At 42.4% G+C, this 12,756-nt stretch overlaps 1 protein-coding gene across 1 annotated transcript in view; it reads right to left on the bottom strand.

The window, feature by feature from the left end:
* LOC122797632 (integrator complex subunit 8-like) overlaps window positions 1-12,756 on the bottom strand; it is a 1,436,218-nt gene that overhangs the window by 533,704 nt on the left and 889,758 nt on the right. The window contains exons 14-15 of the mRNA XM_044066176.1: window positions 1,367-1,423; window positions 1,217-1,278 (exon numbers count right to left, since the gene is read on the bottom strand). Coding sequence (XP_043922111.1) covers window positions 1,217-1,278; window positions 1,367-1,423 — 119 coding nt within the window. The remainder of the gene's footprint in view (window positions 1-1,216; window positions 1,279-1,366; window positions 1,424-12,756) is intronic.

Raw genomic sequence — 12,756 nt, 5'->3', positions numbered from 1 at the left:
AGGGGGCATGCTTCTTAGGGACAGGTGTCTCAGCTCCAGAGGATGGGAGAAGACCTCTGAGGATCATCTTTTTTCACTGATCAGCAAGGGCATAGGGACTGAAGGCTGAGCAGTTTTTGCATGGCATCTCCAAGTACCCCGGCCCCCAGACAATACACACACCTCTTGTGGGGATCCGAATGTGGAATCTTATGCCTTAAGAAACACACCTGTTAAAACCAGAGGGTTTGTCCAAACCCGCAGGTTTGTCAGACATGCTGAAATAAAAATAGCACACCACAGCTCACACACACACTAACACTATTCCTAATATAGACGTAACTTAAAGATACGGGGAAAGTTTTTTTTTTAATATATAAAGTAAAAAAAATGAAAAAAAAAGAGAAAGAAGAGGCAGAGGGCAGGAAAAACCCTAACACCAGTGACAAACTCCAAGGAACAGGGAGATAGCTACCTAAGAAGGGAGGGGAGGTACCACTAACAGAGACAGAACACAAAAACTAAGCAGAAGTAAGAAAAAGGCTAATAAGAAAATTGAGTTAAATGAAAAAAAAAATCACTTATCAGACTCGGAGTTGTGTCTGTGTTGGAAGGCGGCAAATGAGATCTGGGAGGTTGAAGAGGAGTGAGGCATTATGGGAGAAAGAGGAACCTGAGGTTCAGATCATAGGTCTGGAAGAAATAGCAGAGTTGGATCAGAGGACCCGTTCGTGATACATAATGAAATGGACAACATCAGATACACCTTTACCATTATGCCAACTCCCAACCCCTAAAGGTCTATATAGATTCATAGGTAAATACTAACCTAACTGTACTTAACGGTCATTTTAAGCCTAGCTAATAACCAGAGGTCAGAATGAAACCCTGCACTTTGTGTCTGTAAGGTAAAGACCTTAATCATTATGCCAAATCCATCCACCTGTGTAAACGATGTTTCTCTGTGTGCACAAGTGCTCTAGAGTACATATGTGCCCAAACATCCTGTAAAAGACTGTCAACTTATCTAGAATCCGTTTCTCTGCCTTGCACCTGCTAGGAGCTGGGACAGGCTTTAGCTCCTCTGCGATCTTGAACTGGCTGATGCCGGCCATGATATAAAGAATGAATCAACTGCTAAACATTCCTTTAATAACCATGCTCAGTTCACTTCAACATCCTTGAGGAATTAAATTCAGTCCAAGAATGTTAGGTAATATCAATAATATTTTCTTACTTTGGTATAGACGATGGCCAGATAGATATGTGTTCAGCAGATATATCATTTACAATATCATCCTAAGGAAAAAAAAAGCATACATATTTAAATTACAATCAGAAAAGTAAAATAAAAATACTACAGTGCATAAAAGGTTTAGATACTAACCCCGATGTTATGCAACTTGACAAAAAGTGATATTAAGATGGTCAAAACCAGAGGTTCCTAAAAAAGTAAAAAAATAAAGTGCATTATTTGGCTTGAAGTATATACCTATTTTAAAAAAGTACTGAATAGATGTTGCAGAAATTATGAACTTGTCTAGCTTTTCTAGGTTATACACGAGTATTCAGTGAAGAGTTTCAAGAAACTAAAAATTGTGTTCTGACCATAATCCCTGATCGCTTTGGACAGTGTTGAGCAGCTGATTGTAATCTTTGGATTCAGATGCCAGAACAGCTAGTGCCAGAACAGCTAGGACCCAGACGGAAGTGAAGCATATTCACAAAGCTTTCCAGAACACAGGCGCCATAAGTCAACACATCACAAGTACTAGTGAATTTCAGTGACTTCAACTGCCTTACGTTTTTAAAAAAGAATTTTACTTTTCTTGAAAAGAAATGGAACAGATTTATTGGACAAGTTTTAGAAGGAAAGGCAAGTAAAAATGCAGCATATCAGCAATTATTAACAGTGTGTAGACAAACTGATATAATTCTTGACAAACACAGTAAACAGTGGATGGTATCAAACTAATTAGAGGCAATATAAAAAGATAAAAAAAAAAAACGCAGAATGTAATTTTTATATTTTTCACAGACAGGCCCCAGGATTCATGAAGCTTGCGCCAGGCGCAGTGTTAGCGATCTAACACCAAATATGGCTGCCGAGCGATTCAGGTACGAGCTGTTTCCACGTGCACTACCTGCATACACCACGGCAGCACAGCTCCCGGCGCATGTATGCTAATTACCTCATGCGCAGCAGCGTAGCATGCAAATGAAGGTATATAGCGATTCAGGAAGTGGTGCAGGCGTAGTGTAAGCATGCAGAAATGTAAACCGAAAAAAATGGTTTACATTTTTTCAAACATAAAATCGGAGCCATGACAGTGGACCAAACTCAAGTATTATACTGTTAATATATGCCAATGGCTAAATATATACCCACTGGCATAAAAAAAACATGCACAACATATAAAAAGGAACATTTAATGTCATGCCCACACTAACGCAAAGTAAAATCGCAGTGGATCGGAGCGCAAACGGGATCACAATGAAAATTTATTTATATGTAATAAAACTGCAATGTAACACATTTCATGAATTCCCCATAATAGTCAATGTCATGCATGCTACACCACACCATGGCGCAAGGGTTGCTAAGGGGCTGTGACAGTGTTCTGTGCGGTAACTAGGTATTAGTAGTCAATGCCATGCAAATGAGACAAGTAATACTGAATCACAAAATCCCCACTGGCGTAAGGATGTACCTCACAGCGTAGCGGTACAACACCGAGGTGTGGCCTGGAGATAAAGATGACATCAAGAGAGGGGTGTGCCACCTTAGCTGTAAGCACATTGGAGCATTGCTAATCCAGTTTGCCTGTTGGTAAGCAAAGCTGCAGGATAGGGGTGTGTTGAAGTAGCCATAGCTTTGCTTAGCTGAGAGCATACAAGGTAACCGAATGTGCATGTGAACGTGGATATGAAAACGCTCTCGAAACCCGGTAAACGGCTGTGAACGGCGCGCACCACAGCTGAAACAGGAAGGATACGGGAAGAAAATAAGAAAATGCTGCAGCATGGTAATTGGAGTACAAATGAGTAATTAACACCTAGGAACTCACAGTGGGCCATAGACAACAGCTAACAAGGCTGCTAGCAGCTACCTGCAGAACAGGAAAGCGGAGGTGCCGTACTGCAAAGAAAAGAGAACTGTCACAGCAGAACAAAGCAAACTTGCAGTAGACCAGCTACATAACACATTTTGCAACACAATCTTGGGTTGGGAAAGTACAAAACAAGAAAGCCGGCAGCTGGATGCATGCCTGACAATGGGAGGGGAATTTGGTTGAAAAGTGAAGTAAAGGGCAACAGATGAATCATGGCAGCCAAGCATAATTCAATTGGTGTGGTACTTTTGTGGTCGTTCAAGCTGTTGCAGTTGTCTTGTAAGGTACATCCCAAATGGGGTGTTGTATTCTTTAATGGGTCTAATAAGTCATGAGTGGAGAGGCACAATGGCCTCCTTTGTTCTGGATGCAAACCCATTTGAGATTGGGGGGGGCACGTAGAAGGATATTCTAACCACCTTGGCAATATGGTTATCAAAGGAGTGCTTGCTATCTACTTGGGTTCCCAGATCCCTTATTACCTTTTCTGTATGTAGGGGACTACCACCTATGTGGCAGTCCGTGGGTAATTAGTTTTATCCAAAGGGGATGACTATGCACTTTTTGCCATTCAGTTTGAGGCCATGATATTGACACCAGGTATCCGTCTCAGTGAGACCCTTCTGGAGGGTGTCTGTATCAGCTGGGAAACCAATTATGGCGCCTAGTTTGCAGTTGTCTGCAAACCTTTTCAGCCTGTACCTTGGAGAAGTATATACCGAACATGAGGGGTCCTAGGACTGATCCTTGGGGGACTCCACTTGTAACTGGTTTACAGTCGGATCTAGGTATGCAACTCTCACTGTATGGGTTCTGTCCATGAGCCACTTTGCAAACCATCTTGTGATGTAGGGGTTAATGTTCAGATGGATGGGTATGTCGATAATACCAGAATGGGGAATGATGTTGAAAGCCCTTGAGAGGTCAAGGTAGGCTGTGTGGACCTCCTTAACCTCATATAATGCCTTGGTAACTGTCTCAAAGAAGTCCACCAGGGTTAGGAGGCATGGTGTGCCCTTAACAAAGCCAAACTGGGTGCGGTCAAAGATTTGGAGGTACCCAATGTCTCTGTGAATGAGATCCATGATGATGTGCTCCATAGCCTTGCAGACCAGGCTAATCAGGCTTATACGGCAATAGTTCCCGTGGTCCGTTGTGGCTCCACCTTTGTGGAGTGGGATAACTGTTGCTGTGCGCCATTCAGTGGGCACAAAGCCTGATGCAAGGCTATTATTGAACATGGTGCTTAAGTGGGGAGCCAGTTCGTGTAAAACGCAGCCTGGGATGTTGTCCGGTCCAATAGATGCTGTGTTTTTGGCTTTAGAGAGTGCAGCTTTTACCTGCGTAGTTGTGATTACAGGGACTCTGCATTCTTCCTGTATAAGTATGGGCCCTTTAGGGGGTGAGAGGGGGTTAAAGTTAGCACTGAACCTATCTGCCAGGATGTTGGCAATATCAGTTGGTTCTGTAATTTTCGTGCCTTTGTGCTGTAACTCAGAGCAGATCTGGGTGTTGCCATCGAGATTCTTGACATAGCTATAGAATGCTTTGTGGCTGTCCTTGGAATTAGTGGTGATTTTGTTTTCATAGCTAGCTTTGGAGGATCTTGTAAGGAATCTCAGCTTCTTACTGAGGCTGACCAGGGAGCTCCTCCACTCATGGGATTGTCCTCTCTTTTGCAACAGTTTCTTCCTTCTGTTGTACAGTTTGTTTATGGCAGGGGACCACCAGACTGGCTTCCTTTTTTTGGAGGATAGCATCTTGGTTCTGTTTGGGATAGCACGATCCATGCACTCGTGTAAGTGCTTATAGAGTGCATTTGTGTAGGATTCAGCAGTTGTAACTGTATTGTCCATCTGCATGAGTGTCATGATGTTCACCACTTCTGTCTTAAGAAGCATGAAGTTGGCTTTGGAGAAATATTTTACTGTGGTTTCCTTAATGAGGGGTGGGGGTGGGATGTGGATATCAAGGGTGATTAGCTTATGGTTGGATCGGACCAACGAGGAGTTGACTTCAGGTGTGGAACACCGGTCACTCATGTTGGTAATGACTAGGTCAAGGATATTGTTGCCCCTGGTGGGGGTGTGGATAAGTTGATCCAGGGCATTAGAGTTTAAGAATTCCAGAAAGCGTTGAGATAATAAGTTGGTACAAGAGTAGTTTTCCCAGTTAATGGTGGGGTAGTTGAAGTTGCCCATTAATAGGGTATTTGGTTGAACCCTAATATTTTCCAGTACATCAAGAAAAGAGGAGTGGAAATCCTGGGGCATGGTGGGGAATCTGTAGCAAGCTACAATTTGGATTGCAGTTTTGCCCAGAGTTAGTTGCACTTGGATAACCTCGGATGCACTGTGCTAAGCAACGAGCCTGGAGGTGTGGATATCCTTAATTAATATGGACACACCTCTGCCTTTGGTGTTTCGGTCCAGGTTACATGGCCGAAAAGTGTGGTATGAGTTATAGCCTGGTAGTGCAGGGGTGCTCTCTGGAGCCTTGAACCAGGTCTCAGTCACTGCACAGATATTGATGTTTTCCATTTTAAGGAGTGCCTCGAGTGAGTGCATTTTGAGATTTAAACTTCTAGCATTGAGTAGCATTACCCTCAGTTTTTGCTTGCCTGTTCCTGTTATGGTGGTGAATTTGTTATTTGAACCTTGCCTAAAAAAGGCACTATATGGGCAGCAAGAGCCTTAGCCAGTATCCGGAATCCCAGGGGCGAGAAGTGCAGGCCATCTGTGGCAAAGCATCGTGGTCTGTTGACCATGCCATCCCAAGCAGACAGATACTGGATCCCCTTAGAATGACAAAAGACGCTTAGCCAATTGTTGAAGTAAATCATTTTGTACTTATACTGTGGTATCATTCTGGGCGATGGCAGAATGCTACTCAGGGCTAGGGTCATACCTGCCTGGGCTACAAGATCGGAGAGCTCTTCCATGTCTCTTTTCATGTAGTCCAGAGACGTACGTCTCAGGTCATTCACACCAACATGGACAATGACAGAGTCATATTTGAACTTGCTGTGGAGTGACCTGAGTGTGTGGGTTATGTGGCTGATCCTGGCACCCGACAAGCAGCTGACAGTAACCTTCTCCTTGTTTAGCCTGGTGAGTGGGACATCAGTGTGCCTGACTATAGAGTCATCTATGACTAGTGTGTTGGGTACATTGTTTGCCTTACTGGCTGTGGTTGAGTGGCACACTGAGTCTGTGGGCTATGTGTCATTTGGGTTGAGTTGGGGGATGGAGGCTGCTTGCGTTTCTACTTTGGAGGTCTCTGTTGCTTAGATTATTATTGAGAGCCTTCGCGAATGATTTTGTGTTACTATGTGTGGACTCTGGTGGTGTAGATTTAGTGAGACTATGTGATGAGTGTGGTGTGGTGCAAATGTTTACCTTCTCCACATGACTGTCAAGTTCAGTCTTGGTTGGAGAGAGCTTTACCTCCAGTTTGGCTAGATAAGTGCATCTCTCACAGGTTGCAGTGTTGTTTGGAAGGAGGAGAGGGTTGTCTGTGTACATGAGGCAATTTCTACATTGCCTCAAGATGCTCAGATTCATCAGATAGGAGAGAACACTGGGAGCTGACCCTTGGACATGCCTGAATAAAAAACTATTTTCCTCTAGATAAGTGAGGAAAGTGAGTACAAGAGCTGTTTTTCTCTAAGAAAGTGAGAAAAGTAAGTACAAAAAATGTTTACCTCTAGGTAATGGGGAAGATTGAGTGCTATAGTAATTAGTAGCTTATTTAGTGCTTACAAGTTCTGAACAAGTGCTGAGCATGAATAAGCAATCCAGATAGGGTCTTGGATAACACAAACACACTGCCCCCCCAACAGGTACACAATCATATATCCATGTACACTACAGAGGCCCTATAACCACAACTATGCAGGTACAAGCTGCACTCAGGCTGCATGGGACCTGCCCACATCCCAGGTTGTATCATACACATATGGCAAAACAATTTGCTCTCCACATACACATCATGTAAAACATAGTTCCATGTCAGGCTGTGTACACACTGAATGGTGCACACCAACAGTTATCACAACCCTCAAAGGGGGAAACACCACTGATAATGGGAAGTACTGCACTACTACCCTGCTGAGTCTGGTCTGAAAGGCCATGAACATTGATCAACTTATTTGATGTCAGCAGTACAGATGTAGATGATAGTAAGGTTGATTTCACACAGCATATCATAACCTTGCCAGGTCATAGGACATCATCACTCATACTGTGCTCCACCTACACTCAGTATATCCTAGATGTACATTCCTATGTCACAGGAGTGTTTTGCAACTGGACTGCTGGCAGAACCAACACTACAGAAGGTGTCTGAATAATACATGCACATCACACCAGTGCCAGCTACAGTAAGACAGGGTTAATTCATTATACTCCCCCTCACTGTAGTCTATACCACACAGACTAACAGAAGGCATCTGCCTACTGAAGTATGCGAATGACTATGACCTAGGAGCAATAGCTGACTCAATGAGTATGGCAGACAACATACAGAAGGGGCTTTGTGGGTAAGGTGTGTGACATATGGCCAAAATCTGACTTCTACATATTGCATTGTCACCCCTACGTTAATAACCCTGTACCCATGAACTACCACCTAGGCAGTGGTCAACATAATGGACATTGTGTGTAAGGGATGCAGCTGGGCAGTTGTATTTCCTGTGATAGTTACGTCACCACACCTGTCAGGTAGTTGTAAGTGGCAACCCTAATCATGACAGGGTGACGTCCATGAATATAGAGACCATTGTTCAGCCATACTCAACACTCAAGTGACCCATATCAGATCACATATTTCCTTTAAGTGGTATTGGCCATGTTCAGATGGCCTATACCAGCCTTCCCAATCCCCATCTCCACTATGTAGCATGATGCCTACCCTGAATAAAGCCATGTCCAACCCAGTGATGTTGGACATGCTACACGTACACATCCTGATCTCAAACACATACTTCATGGACATCCACCTTCCTAGTACAAGGATCACCACATGCTGGACAGATCCTTGTCCCATACACTTTACATACTCCTGCCATACTATGCATCCCTGTCCAGCAAAGCTGCACATTGCCCCTCTTTCAGACATGGTGTGATGACCGCATGGTAAATATATCATTAACCCTGTGGATCAATTATGTGGCACTGCTTGACCTGGCCCCAGAAACCTGCCTGTCAGCTACAGCTAGGTAATCTTTCATCCTAGGCTCATGCATGGCCCAGGGCATATAGCCTACTAGTTGCCTTAAAAATGAACTGCAGACCTGCTGGCAAAAAAAACAAGTAAACCAGAAGCCAAAAATTTAGCGCTTTCATCCACTGTTTAATACGTGAACTTCCTCAGAAACATTTTCAAATGATTTTCAGTTCCTTAAATAACTTACTAAACAGGAAATGACACCATGACCATCAAACTGAAAAAATAAATGTGATTTTCTACAAAAATGAAGTATTGTCATAATGATAACAAATAAAAAAATATATATATGTATATATACAAATTAATGTATATACAGATATATACACATACATATGTATAAATGCAAAAATACAGTCATAAAAGTGCAGTGTAAATTCATGCTGTGTGAATAGCATAATAATTGACTTGAGCATATGAAATGTGTATCCAAAGACCTCCCCCACGTAGACACAACAATCACATGCATACACACACACACACACACACACACACACACACACACACACACACACACACACACACACACACACACATATGGACATATAGACATGTAACCCCCACACACACACACACACACACGTGCACACACACGCACACATCACACACACAGACAGACAGACAGACAGACACACACACACAAACATAGAACCAAACAGTCACTATGAAAATATAAAATACACATGTGAAAAAATATATGTATAAATATCGTAAAAAATATATGACAATATAAAAATAATGATGATATATACACACAAGTACACACACCAAAATGTATATAATATGATATATATAAAATGTAATATATAAAACAAAAAAACATGTATATATATGAGTGATGTAAATCATGATGGATTTAAGGAACTGGAAATCATTTGAAAATGTTTCTGAGGAAGTTCACGTATTAAACAGTGGATGAAAGCGCTAAATTTTTGGCTTCTGGTTTACTTGTTTTTTTTGCCAGCAGGTCTGCAGCTCATTTTTTCGTTTTGTTTGGTTGTCAGCTACTAGTTGCCTTGACCGTACATGCTATAGTTGATATCCAACCCTGCAAATACCATCAGGCTAGCCAGTGTCCCATGTGTAACACAGGTGATACATGGCAGGATGCTGAACTGCTGTACCGTGCCGTGTAGATGTATATGGCAAAACACGTACATGTAAAACCTTCCGTGAGCAAGTCTGCAGGGTCACAGGTCATGTCCATTAAGGCAGTATAAGCCTTTATATGTAACATATACACAGTATCAAGGTCGACTGCATTAATGTGGACACATCCAGGCATGTGCTGATAGGTAAGAACACCAGTACAAGCAAACAGACATGCCCACATCAAGACAGCATCCACATGTGAGGGAAAGGTTGTTTTGCTTTTTATTTGTTGTATTTTGCATTGGTTTATTGCCTTTTTATATTTTGAGTGCTGTGGTTTGTTTTCTTTTATCTTGTGTTTTGCTTGTGTTTTTCTTTTAACTGCATATTAAAACTTCAAAAGACACCACAGCTCTGTTTCTTGTGAGTCAGGCAGAAATTAGAACAGATCAATTAAAGACTCATACACAAGATAGAAGAGGTCACCTAAGGTTAATCATTTGTGAACTGAGGGGGTGGAGCTAGGAACTAAACCTTCTATTTAAGGGATAAAATAAAACTTTTCAGATAGGCTTGCCACCCCTCCGTTTTTTTCGACTATCATCAATCAAACAAATGATTCTCGCGATGAAAGAAAAAACACTCAAACTCTCTATTCTGTTTTTCAAACAGACTATAGGAGTTTAAATAAAATTGATTTACTTATGCTTTTTTTTGAAAAGCATAGTAAATCAATCAAAAAAGCGGCGAAAGAAAAGAAAAGGATGGTTGTTGGTGCGAGGATGCTGCATCACACAATAAGGTATGTTGGCGGAGAGGGGTGAGGGGTTGGGGTGGGCGTTACCATACACAAGCTTTGGCGTGGCTGGCTCTGTTTTTTTAGTGGTGGCTATTTTCAGAGCTTTATTAGAAAGGCTCACCCAGACTGTGCTACACTTTGCTGTGAGGGAAAGGATGGTTTGCTTTTTATTTGTTGTATTTTGTATTGGTTTATTGCCTTTTTATATTTTGAGTGCTCAATTTGTTTTCTTTACCTTGTGTTTTGCTTGTGTTCTGCTTTTAACTGCATATTAAAACTTCAAAAGACACCACAGCTCTGTTTCTTGTGAGTCAGGCAGACAATTTTCCCCATCCCCCTACCCTGTCATTGTTGTGTTCTTAAATACCACCGTCTTTCTAGCTGCCTGCCTCTTATGTTAATTTGACCATATATCTAATTTCCTCTCTGCTTTTACTGGCTTGTGTAAGCACAAAATGATCATTTTGTGAAATCACTCCCCTTCAACTATTTAAATTTATTGGCCATTCTATTGTATTCCATAGTACCAGAATACAAAAGTGATCACCCCCCTTTCAATCTATCTTGCTGTTTTAAAAATAGTGACTCTCCACTAAAACTTAACTTTTTAGACAGGTAAAACTTAAGTTACCTACTTTCACATCTAACTTCCCTAGTGCACACTGCAGTGTTTAGGATAAACATTTTTTTTCATCTTACCTTTAAGCATCCCTGTGACTAGCACTTGCTCTAATTCCTGCTGGAAAGCACTAGGAATCCTTAAACTGATACAAGCACTCAACTCTCCTTATTAATAAGGATAAATTAATCATAAGCACTAAACAGCCTATAATTGCAAAGTACCTTGCTAATGGAAAACAGCTCCTGTACTTTAAAAAAAAGAAAAAAAAAGCACCAAACCAGGCATGTCCAAGGGTCAGCTTTCGTTGATTTCTCCTGTCCACCTGGTGAATCTGGGCATACTGGGACAATGCAGCAATTGCCTCATGTACACACACAACCCTCTCGTCCTACCACCCAACACTACAACCTGTGAGAGATGCACTTACATAGCCAAACTGGAAGCAACGCTCTCTCCACCCAAGATTGTGCTAGACAGTCAAGAGGAGAAGGTTACCATCCGCACTACACCTCAAGCAACACACAGCCCTTCTAAACTCACACCACCAACACCCACACATAGCAACACTAAATCCACATATGCGGACGCCCTTAACTGTAACCTGCCCAAGTAACAAGGACCTCCGAAGCTGAAACGCAAACAAACACCAATCACAACCAAAGTGTCACATAGCTCACAACACCAGTGTGCCACCCAGCAACAGCCCCTAAGGCAAGACAACATACCTAACACTTTTAGTCATAGGTGACTCTATAGTCAGGCACACTGATGTCCCACTCACCAGGCTGAACAAGGAGAAAATTACAGTGAGCTGCCTGTTGGATGCCAGGATCCGCCACATAACTCATGCACTCAAGTCACTCCACAAGTGCAAATATGACTCTGTCATTGTCATTAGAATGAATGACTTGAGACGTACCTCCCTGGACTACATGAAAAGAGACATGGAAGAGCACTCAGATCATGTGGCCCATGCAGATATGACCCTAGCCCTGAGTAGCATCCTGCCTTCGCCCAGAATGATACCACAATATAAGGACAAAATGATTGACTTCAACAATTGGCTAAGCTTCTGGTGTTATTCAAAGGGGATCCAGTATCTGTCTGCCTGGGACAACATGATAGACAGACCACAATGCTTTGCCAGAGATGGTCTGCACCTGTCATCCTTGGGATTCAGGTTACTGGCTAAGGCTCTTGCCACCCCTATACTGCCTTTTTTAGGCAAAGTCCAAAGGATAAAACCACTACCGTAACAGGTACAAGCATGCAAAATCTGAAGGTAATGCTACTCCATGCTAGAATTCTAAACCTCAAAATGCACTCTCTCGAGGCACTCCTAAAAATGGAGAACATCGATATCTGTGTAGTAACTGAGACCTGGTTCAAGGCACCAGAGACCACCCCTGCAATACCAGGCTACAACTCCACACTTTTTGGCTACCAAACCAGGATCGAAACACAAAAGTTAGAGGAGTGTCCATATTCACCAAGGATATTCACACCACCAGGTTAACTGCCCAACACAATGCGTTTGAAATGCTCCAGGTACAATTAACACTAGGTAAGACTGTAATCCAAACTGTAGCTTGCTACACATCCCCCACCATGCCCGAAGATTCTCACTACACCTTTCTAAACATACTGGAAAATATTAATATACAACCAAACACCCCAATACTGGGTGATTTCAATTACCCTGCCATTAATTGGGAAAACTACTCGTGCACCAACACCTTTGCTCAACGGTTCTTGGAATTCATAAATTCCAATGCCCTGGATCAACTAATCCATAGTCCCACCAGGGGCTCCAATATCCAAGACCTGGTCATTACCAACATGGGAAATCGATGCGCCACACCTATGGTCACCCCCTCGTTGGTCAGGTCAGACCATAAGCTAATCACCCTTAACATCCACATCCC

The sequence above is a fragment of the Protopterus annectens genome, chromosome 3.part1, assembly GCF_019279795.1.
Source record: "Protopterus annectens isolate FY-2018-M chromosome 3.part1, PAN1.0, whole genome shotgun sequence".
Lineage (NCBI taxonomy): Eukaryota > Metazoa > Chordata > Ceratodontiformes > Protopteridae > Protopterus > Protopterus annectens.
Note: the sequence above shows the minus strand (reverse complement) of the source record. Positions and strands in the feature narration are given on the sequence as shown.